The 20311-nt window shown below is 41.9% G+C and overlaps 1 protein-coding gene and 1 pseudogene across 1 annotated transcript; both read right to left on the reverse strand.

Annotated features, from left to right (window-relative positions):
- Window positions 1-16735: 16735 nt before the first annotated feature.
- LOC147436150 (uncharacterized) lies at window positions 16736-17290 on the reverse strand (the record flags this gene model as incomplete). The annotated part of the gene is made up of 1 exon (XM_086487831.1): window positions 16736-17290. A coding segment is annotated over one exon (354 nt), but the record flags the coding sequence as incomplete, so codon positions are not given.
- LOC147436151 (uncharacterized) lies at window positions 16736-19243 on the reverse strand (annotated as a pseudogene).
- Between the last annotated feature and the right edge of the window lie 1068 nt (window positions 19244-20311).

Here is a 20311-nt window from a genome sequence, read left to right on the forward strand (position 1 = left end):
AAAGTGAAATTTTTTACTCTAGGTGATCTCGAGGAAGTCAAGAACAATGTTCACTATGTACTCTTGTTTTTCCTAGTTTAGGCAACGGTGCCAAACGTGGGTGGGCTACCAAGCTTCACACTTGCCTTATTATAGACATAGCAAGAACCACGAACATAATTGTCAATTCATGGGATAAAGTAGATTTGACTAGTGCATGGAGGCTACATGAGAGTATCAATCTCCCAAAAAACATATCAACTATCTCAACTCAGACAGACGTCAATCATCAAAAGCTAGCCACTAATCAATGAGGTATAAGTGCTAGTTTCTTGAGTTTCCATCACCCAATCATCACCAAATCACTAGGACAAGTAGAGAAGACCTAGATACATGCATCTATGGTCTAAGTTCCACCTTTCTACCACTTGCAAAAAATGTGATTATTCATAGTATGGCAGATTTGACCTAACTAATTTTGGTTTAAAATGCATGTGGAAGCTTAGCAATGAAATCCTAACACCTATCCTATGATTATTTTTCCATTCCTATGCTTAAAATTTGAGTTATGAACTATGTTAGGACGAGGCGGTGACAAATGCTTTGAAACAGCAGCAATGGCTTACCTTGTTGCATAGAGCTTTCACCTAAGAATGCAATGTCATAGACAGTTCACCAAACACACATTCCAACAAGGAGATACAGCTTCAAAGAGACAATGGAGAGAACATGACTATAAGGTTTCCACCTTTTTGGGAATTAGAAAATGAGCTTGATTTTTAATTGATAGCATTTAATATAAAAACTAGCACACCCCTAGCCTCAAACTAGTCGAAAATGGTATTTTTAAAATCTTAAAACACGCCAATACTATAGCTAGTACTGTCGAAATTCAATTCGGGCCAATTTTGACCACCATAGAATCTCCAAAAGATTTCACAGTTAATTTAATCAAATAAACGATTGGATACAATAAGAACTAATTATATCACATGGCATAAAGGATAAGAAATCACATGGCCTAGAAGCTAATCATTAACTATTCTATCAAAAATGACAAAAATCCCATCCAAAGTAGCAAACTTGGACCTCAAGCTAAATAGGGGGTGGTCAGAAGGTTCCAGAACCCTTCTAGAATCCAATGAGTAGCTTGGGGATGTCCCCCTCTTCTGTAGGGGCTGATTTGGACCTAATAAGATCTCTTTCACACTACCCCTGGCCCCCAGAAGCCTATAAAAAGGCCTTGAATTCTCATATTACATATTCACTTGAGAATGCCTCTCAAGACTTGAGAGAAGCTTCACAAACCGCTTAAGAGAGCAAAAACTCTTAATCCAAGTAATTAGGATTAATCATGTGATGAGCAGTTAAGCCAGATTAAATTTTCTCTATATATATTATAAATAAAGAAGAATGAAGTCTTTTATTATCATAAACTAATCCTATTCTATCTAGTTAATCTAAGATATCTTAATTCTTTGATTTTTATTAGTGATTAGCATTAATTAACTATTATTATAATTAATATAGCTTTATTTATGATCTAAATTAGGTATAAATCATTGTAATTAGCTTCATTAGTCTTATGTTAGTTTTTAGAGCTTTATTATATTATTATTTAGCTATAGTAATTATGTGAAAATCTAGTTGGTCGTTTTATTGATTATTAGAGTTAGTATCTACTAAGTTTTATTTTAAATTAAGGAGAAAATTTTGCTAATTAAGTTAGATAAATATGTAGTAATTGTAAATGATAGAAAACATCATTAGAAAGATGTGATAATTAGCTCATAGGTAAGAAACTAATTTATCTAATTAATTTAGTCAAAATATCTTAATTTTTGACATAAATCAAAGAGGAAAATTAGATAATTGATTTAGATAAATATGTAGTAGCTACCAATGATTAAAAAACACCACTAAAAAGTTGTGATAATTAGCTCATGTGTAGAAAATTAATTTAGCTAATTATCTTAGCTGAAATATCCTGATTTTTTGACATAAAACAAAGTAGCTAATTGATTTAGATAAATATGTAGCAATTATTAATGATAAAAAATATCATTAAGAAGCCTAATTATTAGCTCATGTATAAAAAATTAATTTAGTTAATTATCTTAGTTAAAATACCTTGATTTTTGACATAAATGATCACACAAAGAGAGAAATTAGCTAATTAAATTAGATAATTATGTAGTAATTATCAAAGATAAAAAACATCATTTACAAGTTTTGATAATTAGCTCATGTACAAAAAATTGATTTACTATATTATCTTAGTTAAAATATCCTAATTTTTGATATAAATCAAAGAGGAATATTAGCTAATTAAGCTAGATAATTATATAAAATCCATGATAATTAATTTATATATAAAAATTTAATTTAACTAAACTATCTTAACTTTTAACAAAAAACAAGGCAAGAAATTAACTAGTTAAGCTAGATAATTATGTAGTAATTATTAGTGATAAAAAACATCATTAAAAAGTCATGATAATTAGCTCATGTACAAAAAATTAATCTAGCTAAATTATCAAAACGGGACATAAAAAATTTTAGAAACATGATGCAAAGGTGGCAGTATGTGCTCCTTCCATTCTGCATTATAAAAGGTAATAAACTTGTCTGTAATCCCCTACTTATCTTTCAAAATGGCTAAATGCATTTGGACAAAGCTGTTAAAAAAATCAAACACTTCTTATGGTAAAAAGTGGTTGATACAATGAAAAATATAGTCCCAAGGAGGCTCATAAAAAGAGATATAAGTTCGTGAAAAATTGCGGACAACAAGCTAGGCAACTTTATGTTAGTAGGCAACGTGGCCAACTAGTCCAAAAATGCAACAAAGCATCCACTTTACTAGAATTTGAAGAGACAATGAAGTACTTCAAGTACTCATTCACACACTAGTCTTTTTGTCTTTCTAAGGTTGGAGGTGGTCTCTTGAACACTTTTATTTTTGCAAAAAATAGATCCTTCTATTAGTTAACTTTCGCCCATTGGGCTACAACACCCCTGAAGGGAAAGATATACGAGGGTAGACTCTCCCAACTGAAAAAATATGTACAAATGTGAGCTCAATCACGAGATAGGGCATGGGAACAGCCACATGGGTGGGTGGTAGTGCCATTGGGGGGACCCTTACTCAGTAGTGAAGAAGGGGCCCGAACTCCATAGTCGTAGGAAGGCCTGTTGGTGCTCCCTCATGCGATCGGATCCACCTTGAAGCTAGTCAAACTGACCTTAGAGGGTGTGTATGAGCTCTATCAAGATGTCTCAAATTGTCTCTACAAGTGAAACTGCTCTGGACTCAAAAATGCAAAAGCAATGGGTCTGCCATATGAAACACAGTGTTAGACTGCTAATTAGGGCCCACCGGTCATCAGCCTCTTGTTGCAAGTCCTGGGGGATCACCTCCAAGGCTTGGTATAGTCGTGGTCGGACATCTTGGATCTTGATCATCATGCTAAGTGACTCTGTCTAGTACTGGAGTGTTGTTCCCGTGAGAGTCGACAATGTTGCGGAGCGCCAAGTGAACTACTTAGATGAACAAAGTGAGGGGAGCAACCAAAGAACTTGCAGCCAGATCTGGTGTGCCATGGGGAAATAGTGTCTCTGTGTCTCTCTATGGTTACCACAAGTAATGCACGCTCAGGGGTGGCCAATGTGCTCCAACCAGCTGCCCATTGCTATAGCCCTATGAGCACCTAGCCACTTGAACATCATGGCTCTCTTGGGTTGTCGACTGTCCTAGAGATGCATCCAGAATTCTTTCAAGAACTCAAGTGAGAGGCCCTCTCTTGGCCAGTGATTTTCTGCTGCTAGAGAGATCTCACATCAAACAATTAAGATGTGCCTGCCCAAAGGCTATGTCTAGATATTGGACTCTAAGTGAAGTGGCACACCTTAGAGCCAGCCAAATGTCACGCTTAGCAACCGGTCAAGCCGGTTGCTAGTCATTTTCCGTGTCTTAGAATTTTTCAAGGCAGGGCGGACATTTAAACCAAAAGGGTATGTTTAAACCAAAAGGGTGTTTGAGCAATGGAGGGTTTCAACAGATGTCCACACAATTTAACTCTAGAGCTTAACCACTACACTAACAGCATTGGATGCTCAAACCCCACTTGCAATCAGTTATAGATTAAACTACAGAAAAGGCTGCGCCCACGTGGAAAGGGGGGGGGGGGGGGGGGGGGGGGTCTTTATGTGCACATGCGCCCCCGGTCACCGGTTGCGCCACGTAAGCAAAGAGTCCGATTATTAGGACCAGCCCGGCCCAAACGGGTTGTATATTGAAAAAAAGAACCCCAAGATGGTCTCTGGCAACAAAAGGGTCTCGCCAAAACCACTCTCTAGGGTCCCATTGAGCACGGGCAAGGGGACGAAACTCCCACGCCCATAGTCTCCAAAAAAATTTCTCAATGACAGGTAGATCTGGGTCTAGAACAGAAGCTCTTGCACTAATGCCGAGCACTCTGATCTGCTAGAAGCAACATTTTGAGATCTGTGGTGACTTTGAGAGGACTCAATGTAATTTTCCCTCACTCTGGACCTTGAAGAATAGACAAGCAGTGCCATTGTTTGAGCATGCATTAATTGCAACCTGGACCTCCAAGCTAGTGAATGCACCCATCCAGTGCAGGCCAAGGGCTCGGTGAGTGTGTGCCAGCCTATAGGAATGGCCACAGCTATATATCTTGGCACATGCTCAAGGCACCTCACATGCCACACAATTTGTCTCTCTGTAACTCCTTTGCTAGTGATCACAAGTGCAGCCAAATCCCAAAAGTGCTAGCAGGTTCCTTTGCTAAGTGTTATGAGCACGTATAGGGCTAGAAGAGAGCAAGAGGAGGCGCTCACAATGTACAAGAACTTGGATTTGATGATAAGCTTAATATTGATTACAAGACTTAATACTTTATTAAGAGAGCTAGATACAAGACTTGGATTACATGACTTGAGTACAAGACAAGGCTTGATTACAAGGACAAGACTTGAACATAAGAACTAGAAGAGGGATTTCCTCATAGGAGGCTCACAACTGGTGTTGGCAAGACTGAGGGGCTTGTGGCCCAAGACCCCTATTTATACTAGTACTTGAGGAGGTTACTTGAGGAGGTTACTTGAGGAGGTTAGGACTTTCTAGGTTCTTCTTGAGGAGGTTAGAATCTTCTAGAACCTTCTTAATCCTTCTAGTTCTTCTAGAACCTTCTGGATCCTTCTTCAACTTTCTAGAGCTTTCTAGAAACTTCTAGACTCTTCCAGAATCTTCTACAAGGTTCTAGAAACTTCTTGATCCTACTAGTTCTTCTAGAACCTTCTTCCACTTTCTAGAGCTTTCCAAAACCTTTTAGATTCTTCCGGAATCTTCTCCATGCTTCTAGAAACTTCTAGAATCTCCTTGATACTTTTAGAACTTCTAGATTCTTCTAGAGCCTTCTAGCGATGATGTAGGCGATGACATAGACGTTGATGCAGGCAGCGACTCACTCTCAAGCATACATGACATTACCCCCTCCTCTAGGACGAGTTCCACGAGGAGCAGTGGCGTTCCTTGGGTTGGGCTTCCAATGCACCAAGTACTGTAACCTACCACGCGAAACTCAAGAATCTAGGACTTTCTCGACCTCATATTGAAGTCGCGGAGCGGAGCGTGGGTCGACTCTCTCTCTCACACACACACACAGTGAGCTTACACAGTACACAGTACGCAGAGATCTGTTAGAAGGGTTATCTCCCAAATCCTTAGTATTCACAAAGAATATGTTAGTATATACAAAGAGTTAGAGGTAAGTGAATTAGGCGGGCGGGCGGCCATATCCGCATAAGAGGCCACTTGGGCTTTAATCCCAACAACCTCCCACTTAAAGTCCAATGTGGCACTTTAAGTAACTGTAAATCTATGAACATAAATGTACAAAGATTTACATGGCTGCCATCTATCCAATGCCCAATAACTCACGACAATGCACAAAGCCCTCTCCTGGAAGTCCCTTTGTGAGTAGATCAGCAGGATTGTCCTTGGTGTGGATCTTCAGCAATTGTATCTGCTTGTCTTCAAGTACTTCCCTAATGAAGTGATACTTCACATCAATATGCTTAGTCTTCGAATGGAACACTGGATTCTTTGCCAATTGTATAGCACTTTGACTATCACAATATAACTCTGGCATATCTGCATTGATTCCCAAGTCTGCAACCAATCTACCAAGCCAAATAGCTTCTTTGCATGCCTCATTTGCTGCAACATACTCAGCTTCTGTAGTAGACTGCGTAACACAATCTTGTAATCGAGATCGCCATGATATGGCACCTCCAGCCAATGTAAAGACATAGCCTGATGTAGATCTCCTTTTATCCAAGTCTCCTGCATAATCTGAGTCAGTGTATCCTCTGACACTCAAATCCTGACTACCATAGCATATGCGCATACTCTTTGTATGTTTTAAGTATCTCATGATACCTTTCACTGCCTCCCAATGTTTCTTGCCGGGATTTGACATATATCTGCTAACCACTCCCACTGCAAATGCAATATCCGGACGTGTAGCAATCATTGCATACATCAAACTACCCACTGCAGACGCATATGGAATCTTATCCATTTCAGCCTTTTCTTCCTTAGACACAGGACAATCTTGTTTGCTAAGTTTCACATATGGTGGCAATGGAACACTCAATGCCTTTCCCTTCTCCATATTGAAACGTTGCAAAACCTTGTCAATATACTCTGTTTGAGATAACCAAATCAACTTCTTTGATCTGTCTCTCTCAATGCGCATACCAAGTATATGACTTGCCTCACCCATGTCTTTCATGTCAAACGATTTTGCCATCTTTGACTTCAAAGCTGAAATTTCTTCCAAGTGTTTGCCAGCAATCAACATGTCATCCACATACAAAATAAGGATCAGCCAACTGCCATCCTTAGCCTTCTTTGTATATAGACAGTGATCGAACTCACTACGTTTGTAGCCTTGAGAAAGCATAAACTGGTGGAACTTATGGTACCATGCCCTCGGTGATTGTTTTAAGCCATAAAGACTCTTTAACAACTGGCATACCAAATGTTCCATGCCTTTCTCAACAAACCCTTCTGGCTGCTGCATGTAAATTTCCACATCTAAATCACCATGCAAGAACGCTGTCTTGACATCCATTGGGTGCAACACCAAATCCAATATAGCAACCAATGCAAGAAAGCATCTCAATGTAGTCATCTTGACCACTGGAGAGAAGACTTCATCAAAGTCAATGCCTTGTTCTTGCTTAAAGCCCTTGGCAACAAGCCTTGCTTTGTACTTTGGCTGACTATCATGAGCGGTGATCTTATACCTGTAAACCCATTTACAAGGTAGAGCCTTTTTGCCCTGTGGTAATTTAACCAACTTCCATGTCTGGTTTTTATGCAGAGCTGTCATCTCTGACTGCATGGCCAACTGCCATTTTTTCGAGTCAACCACTTGTAATGCTTCCTTGTAACAAGATGGTTCTCCGCAATCTGTGAGAATGACATAATTTAGAGATGGCATATAACGATCAGGTGGTTTGGAGACACGCTCAGAACGTCTCACCACAACTGATTCTGCCTCTCTAGCCACTATAGGCTGTTCCTGAGCCTGACCATGCTGTCTTGATGTGCTAGCACTAGGTCCATCTTCCCTGAAGACAACTCTTCTGATCTCCTCTGTCTTCTCTGGCTTAGCGTGAAACTTGGCTTCATTGAAATGCACATCATTGCTACGAATAAGCTTTCTGGACTCAGGATCCCAAAGCCGGTAACCCATCTCGCCCGATTCTCCGTAGCCAAGAAATATACACTTCTTGCTCTTTGGTTCTAACTTATTTCTGAACTCCTTAGGAATATGGCTATAAGCTTCACAACCAAAGACTCTGAGATGCTTATATGAAGGTGCCTTGCCTGTCCATAGCATCTCGGCCACTGCACTCTTATCCAGAACCCTACTAGGAGACCTGTTGATCAAATGGACTGCTGTAGCCACTGCTTCCGCCCAAAATCCATCAGGCAACTCAGCATTTGACAACATGCTTCTGACCTTCTCTTGTATGGTCCTATTCATACGTTCTGCAACCCCATTCTGTGAAGGATTATATGGTGCAGTAAGTTCCCGCTTAATCCCTTTTGCTTCACAAAAGTCTTGAAAAGCTTTGGAAACGTACTCTCCACCATTGTCAGTTCTCAAGCACTTCAGCTTCTGACCACTCTGATTCTCCACCAGCTGCAAGAATGTCTTAAAGACCTTGAGCACCTCATCCTTGTGCTTCAAGAAGTAAACCCATACTTTGCGAGAATAGTCATCTATGAATGTACAAAAGTACGCTGCTCCCCCTAGTGACAAACTAGGCATTGGTCCGCATAGGTCACTGTGTACAAGAGCTAACCATTCGTCCCTACGATTCCTCTTTGATCTGTGCGGTTCCTGTGTTTGCTTACCATAAACACAATGCTCACAAAACTCGAAATCTTGAAATGAAAAGCCAGGCAAATAACCATAATGAGAAAGTATTTCCATTCCTCTTTTTGACATATGTCCCAACCTACGATGCCACAGTGACACACTTGGCTGCTCAATCACATTAATTACATGGTTTTTAACCTCTGAAACATGTAAAGTGTACAGAGTTCCTGACTTGCTGCCATGTGCTACAGTCATCGAACCTTTGGAGATCTTCCAAGCGCTGTTCCCAAAGACTGTCACATAACCCGCATCATCCAACTTCCCTGTACTAATCAAGCTCTTTCGGATTGCTGGAACATGTCTGACATTCTTGAGCCATAAAGAAGAGCCATTCTGAAACTTCAACTGCACATCTCCCACTCCAAGTATGTCACAAACCTGCTCATTGCCAAGTCTGACATAATCTTTAGTAGCCACATATGATGTAAACCACTCTTTGTGCGGAGAAACATGTAAAGATGCCCCTGAGTCGATAATCCAATCACTCATAGCATGTCCATCCTCTGCAGTCAAGAAAACAGAATCAAGATTGCTTGTAAGGAAGATGTCACCAGCTGCTATACCAGAATCACTGTCTGAACCAGATCCTGTGACATTCACCTCTTCAATCTTCACTGAACTCTTCTTTTCATCTTACTCAAAACTCTTTGTTTTGCCTTTTTCTTGTTTCCACTTCGTACAGTCTCGCTTCATGTGACCCTTCTTGCCACAATGGTAGCATTCTATGTCATCCTTTGACTTCGAATCACGAGACTTACTTCGGTTTTGTGCCTTCTTACCCTTCTTCTCTTTAAACTGTTGTCTCCCTCGAACGACCAAAGCGCTATTGCCTTTGCCTTTGTCAATGTTCTTCCTGTTCACTTCCTCTGTGAGCAAGCTGCCTTCTACATTGGCACTTGTAAGACCTTCTGGCGCGACAGAATTACTTAACGCTGTACGAAAAGTATCCCAACTGTCTGGCAAAGTGATTAAGAGAAACATAGCCTTCACTGAATCTGGAAAGACTATCTCCTGTGCTGTTAACTGGCTGAAAATTGAGTGAAATTCATTCAGATGATTTGACATGGCTGTCCCTTCCTTCATCTTCAAATCCACCAATTTCTTGAGCCAGTAAATCTGAGAAGCAGCACTTTGTTTCTCGTACATATCACATAGCTTTTGCCATACGCCATACGCTGTAGTCTCTTCTGCTACGTTGAAGTAAACATTTTCTGCCAGTGTCAGCATGATTGTGGAACAGGCTAACTCGTCAAGCTCTTCCCACTCATCTTCAGCCATAAATTCTGGTCTCTCCCCTTTGAGCTTCAGTGGCTTCACTTGTTTTTTCTGCACCAAAACCTGCCAAATCTGCTTCTTCCAGAATGGAAAGTTTGTGCCATCCAGCTTCTTTATGTTGTAAAGAGTCTCACTTTGAGAAGAAGTCATATCTGCCAAACTGTTTACTCCTGAGAAAAATCCGACAGAGTTTCCCCTGTAAACTGGCCTCTGTACACAGTAAACAAGCTATAATCAACAAGCTGAACACCTCTCCTCAGGAACTGTCAGTATTTTGAAAATTTTTGACAGAGTCTCCCCTGTAAACTGAGCTCTGGGAACCAAAAGATAGCTCAAGAAACAATCATAAATAGCTGACCAGTGACAAATCCTGTAAGCATACACTGTCTCCTCTCTGGGCGATGACAGAACATGTATCTGTCTCAAGACTGAACCCTGAACAATGCCTCAACGGCCTGACGCATAATATGCAATCCAGTGTCTACACAAAGTCATACATCCTAAGGGATAAAAGTCGCCGAAGAGGATGCGTGTAGAGGGGAACTCCAGCAACCTAATCCACCTCACACTGGGTAACCCAGCCCCCAGTGCTTGGCTTCAAAAAACCTCACACACGACCCTCTCAGATGGCTCAGCAAACTGCCCAGAACTAGCATACATCCTATAATAGACCAATCACTGTCCTATGACCGCTGCGGCGGTCTGTCTGCTAGCGTGACTCACAACTAGCAGACCCACAATCACAGTACATCAATCTGCAATACATGCCAGTGGTGTCAAGCCGTCGTATGGCCACACCTCCCCTGGAACCTGGCAAGCACAAGAAGTAGCAATGCAGACTGCAATATATATATCTGATGATATATATGTGTACCTGGTCTATAGATGATGCTCTGAAGACGAATAAGTGATGTATGTCGATGTCGATATTGATGTCGACCACCTCCTGCTTGCCAATCTACACAAGACGGATTTCTTTGCGGCTGAAATCTATCTTCTGCTGTAGTGCTCAGAACGAAATTCTGAGGGCATAAACGGCTTCGAAAGGGGGGTAAAACCCCCAGGTCGCCTGATGGAAACGCTCCCGGAACGCCAAGTGTGAATTTTCGAACTCCGGATCCAGAATCTGCCGGAAAAGTGCGCGCGCGCGCGATTGCGCAAATCCGCACTGAACCAAGGCTCTGATACCAATTGAAGTCGCGGAGCGGAGCGTGGGTCGACTCTCTCTCTCACACACACACACACAGTGAGCTTACACAGTACACAGTACGCAGAGATCTGTTAGAAGGGTTATCTCCCAAATCCTTAGTATTCACAAAGAATATGTTAGTATATACAAAGAGTTAGAGGTAAGTGAATTAGGCGGGCGGCCGGCCATATCCGCATAAGAGGCCACTTGGGCTTTAATCCCAACACATATTGGTCATGTCTTTGAATCTCAACCGGAGGAGGTGGTTGTAGGGCTCTTTCTGGGATCTTAGATGTGTGACAAGGTTTTAGGACTGAGACATGAAAGACCGGATGGATTTTCATGGATGAGGGCAATCGGAGCCGATAGGTGACTGGATTGACTTGACGGATAATTTTAAACGGGCCAAGCCTTCGATAATCAAGCTTTTGACAGGGACGAGATGAACGCAGATCACGTCGGAGGAGCCACACTTTATCCCCTTCTTTGTATTTTGGATGTTGCATGCGATGGAGATCTACACTTTCCTTATACTTGGATTGAGCTTCTTTGATATGAATTGTAAGTTCTTTGTGAATTGCAGATAATTGTTGTGTAAGATGAATAGCAGCTGGATTCTTGACTTGATAGTGTCTGTGGATATCCTGTTTGGGATGTTGACCATAATTAGCAAAGAATGGAGTGTGACGGGTGGAGGCATGAAAATTGTTATTATAGGAGAATTCTGCTAGCGGTAGGAGCTCGACCCAATTATCCTGGTGATATACAGTGGAGATACTGTTCCAAAACTTGATTTACTCTCTCTGTTTGTCCATCACTTTGTGGGTGATTGGTTGAGGAGAGGTTGATTTGTACTCCGAGTAGCTTGAATAAGCTTTTTCAAAAGCTAGAGATGAATTGTGGGCCTCGATCAGAAACTATGTCCTTCAGTAATCCGTGATAACGATAGATATGTTGTAGAAAGAGTTTGGGCTGCAGCATTTGTTTCTAGGATGAAAGGCTTTGTAGGATCTGCGTGAATTAGAATGGGTGCGGTCATGAAAGCTTGCTTGAGAGTCTGAAATGCTTTTGCGGCCTCTAAGTCCCAGACAAACTTATTATGGCCTGTCAACCTTGTGAGTGTTATAACCACCTTGGAGTATCCCTGAATAAAGATACGAAAAATTTACAAATCCGAGGAAACATTGAACATCTCTTACTGAGGTGGGTGTCTCCCAATCAAGGATGGTTTGAACCTTCTTTGGATCCATGGAGATTCCCTTTTCAGAAATTACATAACCAAGAAATTCCAACTTAGATTGATGAAAAGAGCACTTCTCCAACTTTGCATATAGCCCTGATGCACGAATCTTTTCAAGCACTAATCGTACATGGTGCTCATGCTCTTCTTGATTCTTGGAAAATATAAAGATATCATCCAAATATATTACCACAAAATAATCCAAATACACCCGAAAATTATCGTTCATTAAATGTTGAAAAACAGTTGGGACATTTGTGAGACCAAATGGCATGACTGTATATTCAAAGTGGCCATACCGTATCCGAAAGGTTGTCTTCCATTCATCACCTCCTTTGATTCTGACTAGGTTGTAAGCACCACGAAGATCTATTTTTGTAAATATTCTTGCCTTGCCAAGGCGCTCAAGAAGCTATGGGATCAAGGGAAGGGATAGCGATTCTTGACGGTGATCTTGTTTAGGCCCCTATAATCCACGCACATCTGGAGAGTTCCGTCCTTCTTTTTTACAAAGAGTATTGGAGCTCCTGTTGGGGACTTTGAATGCCATATGAACCCCTTAGCATGATTCTCATCAATATTTTTCTGTAATTCTACCAATTCATCTTGAGATAGCTTGTATATTGGGCCAAAAGGGGGTTGGGTTCCCTCCTGAAGCTCTATAGCACAATCATAGGGTTGATGCTCCGGTAAGAGGTCTGCATTCTTCTTCTCGAAAACATCATTGTAATCTTGATATTGACGTGGTAATGCCTCCATGATTTTTGTTGTCAACGTGTCGGTTGGTGTTGCAAATATCAGGAAAGTTGGATACTTTTTGGTTGCACGCATGAAGACCTTGGTTCCAAGATATATAGGCCTATTATGCCTTCTCTTCTTCTTTTGAACTTTTCATGGTTCAATTCTCCGAGCCCTCCAATCGATGTCAGGATTATGTAATTCAAGCCATGGTAGCCCAATAACAATTGGACTGCTTGGGCTTTGTATAATATTGAACGCTATTCTTGAAACATGCTCCTGCAATGTTACTTCTATGGGGCGAGTTTCATACCTGACATCCCCTGAAGCGAGGGGACGACCATCAATGACTTCTACAGTTGCTGGATTAGACTTCTCCACCAGTGGTATGCCTTGTTCTTTTGCAAATTCTTTGTCTATGAAGCACGCCGTTGCGCTTGAATTTAGTAATGCTTCACAATCCATGTGCCTACCCGGCATATGGATCTTGATTGGTAGCATAAAACTTGAAGTGGAATCAGTGGGAAGACAGAGACCTTTTTTTTCTTGTCTTTTGTCCAACCGGTCGGTCTCTATTGGGGTTGGATGTCCATGTTTTTCGAACACATTGACGCTATTGCACCGTGAACCTTCATCCTTCTCTTCCTTGGACACTGTTGAACTATGTGTCCCTGCTCTCCACAATACATACATAAGCCATTAATGCGTCGCCTTTGCTTCTCCTGGGCTGAGAGAAGTTGAAACCGTGTTGAATCAATTTGCATGGGCTCAATCCTTGATTCATGGCCCTGTTGAGGTGTGTAGCCATTATGTGTCACTTCTGTTTGGGGTCGCAATGGTGCCCCAAGACGCCTCTCATGTCTCCTCTCAAATAGTCGATTATCACATTCTATTGCTTGAGAGATGAACTCGCTTAGTGTGTGAACCTTTGGCATAGTCAATAAAAGATCTTTTACGTTTATTCCCACCGAAATTGCTAATGAAATATTCCTCATGCCAAGTCAGATCACAAGTGAGCTGTTGAAATTCGGATGCATAGACGGATGCAGGTCTTGATCCGTTGCAGAGAACTCCCGCACAAAAGCTTCAAAGTCATGAAGAAGAGGAGATTCTTTTTCAAGTAAGGGAGAAAACCAGGAGAGAGCCGTACCCGAGAGGAGGGTCCCAATAAGGCCTACTTGAGAGGCATCATTTGGATAACGCTCTCGTTGCATTCGAATGAAGAGATGCACTTGTTGGAGAAAACCTCTAAACTTTGATCTAGTCCCATCAAATTTTTCAAGCATGCTGACCTTCGCCTCCTTCTTATGTTGAGAAGAATAGCTAGATCTTGCACCTTGTGCTTGATGTATGCTTGTCTCTTGAAGCTCTTGAATTTGACGTTGAAGATTTTGCAACGCCGGTCCCAAGATTAGGGGTCGCCCTGCTTGAAGTTGAGCGTTACTCTCGCGAAGTTCTTGTATCTGAGCTTGGATGCTTTGCAATAAGTTGATGACACCTTCCATCGTCGGCTCCATGATGGCTTGAGAGGATTAAGAGATGGTAGTCTTGCAAAACTGTTATGAGCACGTATAGAGCTAGAAGAGAGCAAGAGGAGGCGCTCACAATGTACAAGAACTTGGATTTTATGATAAGCTTAATATTGATTACAAAACTTAATACTTTATTAAGAGAGCTAGATACAAGACTTGTATTACATGACTTGAGTACAAGACATGGCTTGATTGCAAGGACAAGACTTGAACATAAGAACTAGAAGAGGGATTTCCTCATAGGAGGCTCACAACTGGTGTTGGCAAGACTGAGGGACTTGTGGCCCAAGACCCCTATTTATACTAGTGCTTGAGGAGGTTACTTGAGGAGGTTAGGACTTTCTAGGTTCTTCTTGAGGAGGTTAGAATCTTCTAGAACCTTCTTGATCCTTCTAGATCCTTCTTCAACTTTCTAGAGCTTTCCCGAAACTTTTAGATTCTTTTGGAATCTTCTCCAAGCTTCTAGAAACTTCTTGATCCTTCTAGATCCTTCTTCAACTTTCTAGAGCTTTCCAGAAACTTCTAGATTCTTCCGGAATCTTCTCCATGCTTCTAGAAACTTCTAGAATCTCCTTGATACTTTTAGAACTTCTAGATTCTTCTAGAGCCTTCTAGCGATGATGTAGGCGATGACATAGGCGCTGATGCAGGCAGACTGGCTCTCAAGCATCCATGACACTAAGGCCCCCCAAGAAACATGAGGCCCTACCATGTGACCCCTCTCTGTGCAAACTAAGGGGTTCTTAATAAGTGGCTACCTCAAGTGCTCCTCCAAAAATCTCGACGCGTGGTGCTTCAAGCCCTCTCAAAGCTACTCCCAAGAGCAAATTATGCTCAATGCAAAACGATCCTCCCAGCCACTGCTCAATCCCACTCTATGAGTCTTAGTGAATATCCAACGTGTCGATGGGTTCCATGTGCCACCTATTTGTGGTACTTGATCCTGTACCTTTGAAGTAGCAACTCCTAGAGCTCTGCCCTTGAGAGAAGTCCTATGACAATGAGCCTCTCGAGGAGATCTCTACTCTTACATGTTGGGTCAATGATGCCTAGGCCTCCCTATGATTGAGGGAGTGTGATGACCTCCCAAGCAAGAGAGAGGCGTGCGTAACTCCAATGAACCAATTTCCTCCGTATAAAGAGGAAGAGGGGATTTGTCTACTGCAAAAGGGATAAGTCTAGCCCAACCTCACAACCCAAATAACACACTGCAATCCCTAGTGGAATCCATCTAAAGCCAAAGCCTATGACAATGTAAAATGGTCATTGGTGAAAGCTACTCTAGAAAGGCTAAGTTTTGGTTCTTGTATAATAAGATAGTAATTAAGTGTTGTGCACACCAAAGTCTAGTTGTAGCATAATACACTCTTGTTCTGGCACCGAGGTATAATCTATCCCTTCAAGTGGAGCCAAATTGTCATCCTTAACAAGCAAAAATAATAATTAGGCACCACTCTGTGCTTGTATAGAGGTGGTCTTTCTTCCAAAAGGCCATATGGTTGTCACCTTAGTATACATAGGTGCGTAGTTAAGGCTACAGCTAGGCCTGGAATATTATCTACATGCATGTATTGCATAAGAACTAAAGTGGTGGGGGCATAACAGTTGATGAGAAAGACAAACAACCAAAGCCACCAAAACACCAAGCGCCATAAACAATTAGGGCTGGAGCTGTAATGTAGAAGAGAACTCAAAGAGATACAATAAAGTTGCATTATCCCTTGCATTGTGCTACAAGAATAGATTGTGAGAGAAAATTACATTCCGAAACCCCTGATCCTTATTTATATCTCTTGATCTTAATCTCTCCCTCCATCTCATTACCCGCCTCATCTCGCTCTCTCTTTACCTCTATCTATCTTAAACGCGTGCACATGCAACCCCACCCCCCACACACACATATATGCTTATTGCTTATTTAATTAAATAGAAACCGTACTATGCTACAAGGTCTTCTAGGATTTCCAATTTGACTCAATTTTAAAAAAAATTCCCCCCTGCCGCAGGGAGGGGGGGCAATTTACTGACATAAAAAAATAAGGCCTTCATGAAGATACGAATCACGGAAAATACCTCCACCTTGCAACAGCGCAAGAAAGGGAAGCTTAATCATGAGGACAAAAGAACAAAGCAAAGGACACATAAAACAACTCGTTCTCGAAAGTACAGTGGATTAATATCCTCCTTAATGTAGAGAACTCATTAATTATGTCAAGAATGTAGACAATTCATAGAAAATAAGACAATCAATCAATCAATCAATCGTGAACTTGCAACAGCTTAAGGTACACAAAATAGCTGATCAATACTGCAACCCACCTTTTTAAAGAAATCAGTCAACAACTTGCCGATCAAAGTAAGATGGGGAAGCTTCAGAAAACTCAACAAAACTTGATCACGAGGACAAAAGAACCAGTCCTCGAAGTACAAAATGAATCTATTTTATAGACTAAAGCATTCGATCTACCTTAGTTCAGTATTGGCAGAATACCAAAAGGCTTCATTCATATTCCACTTGCATGACATCATCCTTGTCCTCCATAAATCTCTGTGAGTCAAATCCTAGTGGTATCAATTCCCGCAAGGCATCCTTCTCCTTGTCAGAAGCATCCTTGAAGACATCCTCACAAGTCCCAGAGAGGATCCTCAACTTCTCAAGAATATTTGCCGCATTCATCCTCTCAGACTTGAGGTGCTGGAAACCTTCTAGCCCTTTCACGATCACTGTGGTGTGCTCAACTTTCACTCTCTCACCCTCCCCTCTATCTCCAATTTGAAAAAGCAGTTCAAGACTTCCTGCACGTTCTGTATTGCCAAGAGCTGCAAAGAAAAAGAAGGTCAACCTCCAGCCTTTGCATCATAGAATTTCTTTTCTTGGACAGGTGAAGAATCAGAGGGGCGAGCCGTCCCTGGCCAGAGCGATGGAAGCACTTCAGGATGATGACAGGTTGGATCATCCTCCAGCAGACGGCTTTTTCTTTGCAGCTCTTGGCAACACAGGACATGCAGGAAGGGCAGCCGATGCTCTTACATCCAACAGACCACCACAGGCAGGAACTGCAAATTGCAGAACATGCTCATTTCTTCTTGCAACAAGGGCAGCACACCTAACAAAGCAATCATCTAATAGCTGTGGAGAAGGTGGAAGAGAGGTGGGGATGAAACAATCAAAGAAGAGGGTGGCTTCCAAGTTAACACAATTATCCTTCAAGTCCTGCACAACCTTGCTCCCGAACATGGTCTCCAACAAGGTGGCCAAGGGGACACTTTTGATGTAATTATCGCTCTTTGTGCACTCATGCATGGCCAACATGATAACAATCCTGGCTACAGTCTCCCCCCTGATTCCTTCGAGCACCAGCCCATCCTTGCACACTTCCGTCAGCTTGTCGATGAACATAGCGAGAAAAGCATCATTCTTGGCATGCAGCAACATAGCAGCAGCAAGAGCCAGCTCTGCAGCAGCTGACGTGTACACTCTTCTTCTATCCTTTGAGATGCAGACAATGGTTCTCATGTGTCTGGCCACAAGTTCTGTGGTAGTGTCCCCCACACAACCACATCTAGCCCCACGATGCAGGCAAACACAGCTATTGCGATGTCTTGGTTCACCCACCCTGTCTCTGCAATATTTATGTCCTTCCCCAGCAGCTTCTTCATTGCAAGTTGAAGGGTTACATCCAGCTTGTCAATCACACCCACTGAGTCATAGTATGCTGCCCAAAGCGGCCTCCCATATCGTATCGCATTACATGGATTTGTAATGTCACTGCTACCGGCTCCAACCTGAGCAAAAATGTCATTCTTCCCAATCAAGTAAATGGGATGAAAGACATTGAAATGGGTGGCCAGTCTTGCGCGTGCACTCGGATCATCCTCTTGTGCTGCTGCTAGGTCGGCCACTTTCCTGTCTGTGCCAAGCACTATGCCAAAAAAGCTATCACCCCTTGGCATACTCCTCAATGACCTCCTAAACTTTAGAAAATTGTCACCTAGCTCTCCAGCCTCGTCTACACACAGTAAAACCCTCGCACCACGCTGCTTCAGCTTGTCTATCTCTACCTGGCAGAATTTCCTCTGGTCCTCTTCTGCAGCAAAGTATGGCTTATCCGTTATGACTTCAATTGATTTGGTCTGGAATATGGTAAGAATTTCATGCTGGATGGCATCATCTTTCTCCTGTGCCGCCATCCATTCTTCACATGCCATGCCAGGGTGCTGATTGAGGACTGCCAATATACTAACGACAAGTGCCACAAAGGTTGACTCAGTAGACTTGGGGCCCTGCATAATGTCTGCCAGCTCTCCAGTGCGTCTAGAGAAACCACTCTGACTCTCCTTCATGCACGATATGTAGACCACATAAAAGCCCATCCTCCACATCTGAAATATCAAACGGGATTTGCCCCAGCCACTACTCTGAACCAACGCAGTAAGCGGTGCATACCACTGGTGACCGTCCCATTGGCTTGCAAAATCCTTCAACTGATCTGCCACAAGGTTAAGCACCTTCTCTGAAAAAATATTTGATCTCCCAGGCACGCTTTGCAGCTTCCATGTCCTGCATCAAAATTTGCTCACGCAACTGCCTTGTATTCTCATTGATTGGTTTTTCATCAGGGAAAAGGCGAAGAACCTCGCCCAAGGTTGTGCAAGCTGTCAAGCCGTCAATAATCTTTTGAGGATCGCTCCAGTCGACAGCCTGCGTGTCAAGATCTAAGCCCCGTGGTCGTAAAAACATTCGCAAAACGTCTTCAGTGGCATACTCAGTGTTGACAAAATCCAGTAACGCAGCAAGACGCTGGGAGTCGAATGCATTATTTGTAGGGCAAATTACCAAAATACCCCTCTAATTTGTGGAAATTCCCAAAATACCCTTGATATTTTGTCATAATTTCCCAAAATACCCCTTAAATTTTCCAAAATTCCCAAAGTACCCCTGGTTGTGAGATTAAATTTTTCCAAAGATTAAAGAATTTGTACCTTTCATAAGAAGACTATTGTCTATCAATACAAGATACTAAAGCCAGAATTTTAGTAGGTTATGTAGGCTTTGGAGATGAATTGCTTTATTATTTTTAGATATAATTGCCCTTTATGCGAGGTAATTTGTGACAAATTACATGCTAAGCACTCAAAAACGGATCTTGATTGTCAGAAAAAATAAAGGAATGACAAACTTAATAATTCAACCAAAATAGATACAAGGGTATTTTGGGAATTTTTGAAATTTGAGGGGTATTTTGGGAATTTCCACAAATTAGAGGGGTATTTTGGTAATTTTCCCTTATTTGTATTATGCCCTGGCAAAAGCTTCGCCATGCCTCAGACCTGCAGAAAGCTTCGCCCTAAGAGGAGGTAAGAGGGTTAGACGGGCAAAGGGGCAGAAATACTCACGTCTAGTTCAGGAGGGATCTAAGGCTGGAAAGAGGCGGGTTTTCTGAGCGCCGTTGGATTCTCAAGGTGAACTAGGGGCAACTCGGGGTGGATTGGCCTCCTCACTATCTTGCACGGGCATGTTCAAATGGGATCAATGGGGGAGGAGGGTCGGGAGCCACATCTACAAATGAGGGCCATAGATCGGAGCGCAATGGCATTTTGTAAATTTGGGAAAATTAGTAAATTCGGGTGGGGGTGGCGCCGATAACTGTGAGTGACACGAGATTAGCTTTGGAAACTAGAGCAGAATAATTATGTCTATAAAAGTGCATGTGTCTTTTAAGGGTGTTATTTAAAATATGATGATAAAAAGCCTATCATGTCACATGTTATATATCAATTGGTTGGAAGTGCGATGTTGGTAAATTCAGGTCACATTTGTAAATTCGAAAAAATATGTAAATTCGGGTGGACGGATTATGAGCATAATGCTGAT

This window comes from Adiantum capillus-veneris, chromosome 18 (genome assembly GCF_014529385.1).
Source record: "Adiantum capillus-veneris isolate H3 chromosome 18, ASM1452938v2, whole genome shotgun sequence".
In the NCBI taxonomy this organism is placed as follows: Eukaryota; Viridiplantae; Streptophyta; class Polypodiopsida; order Polypodiales; family Pteridaceae; genus Adiantum; species Adiantum capillus-veneris.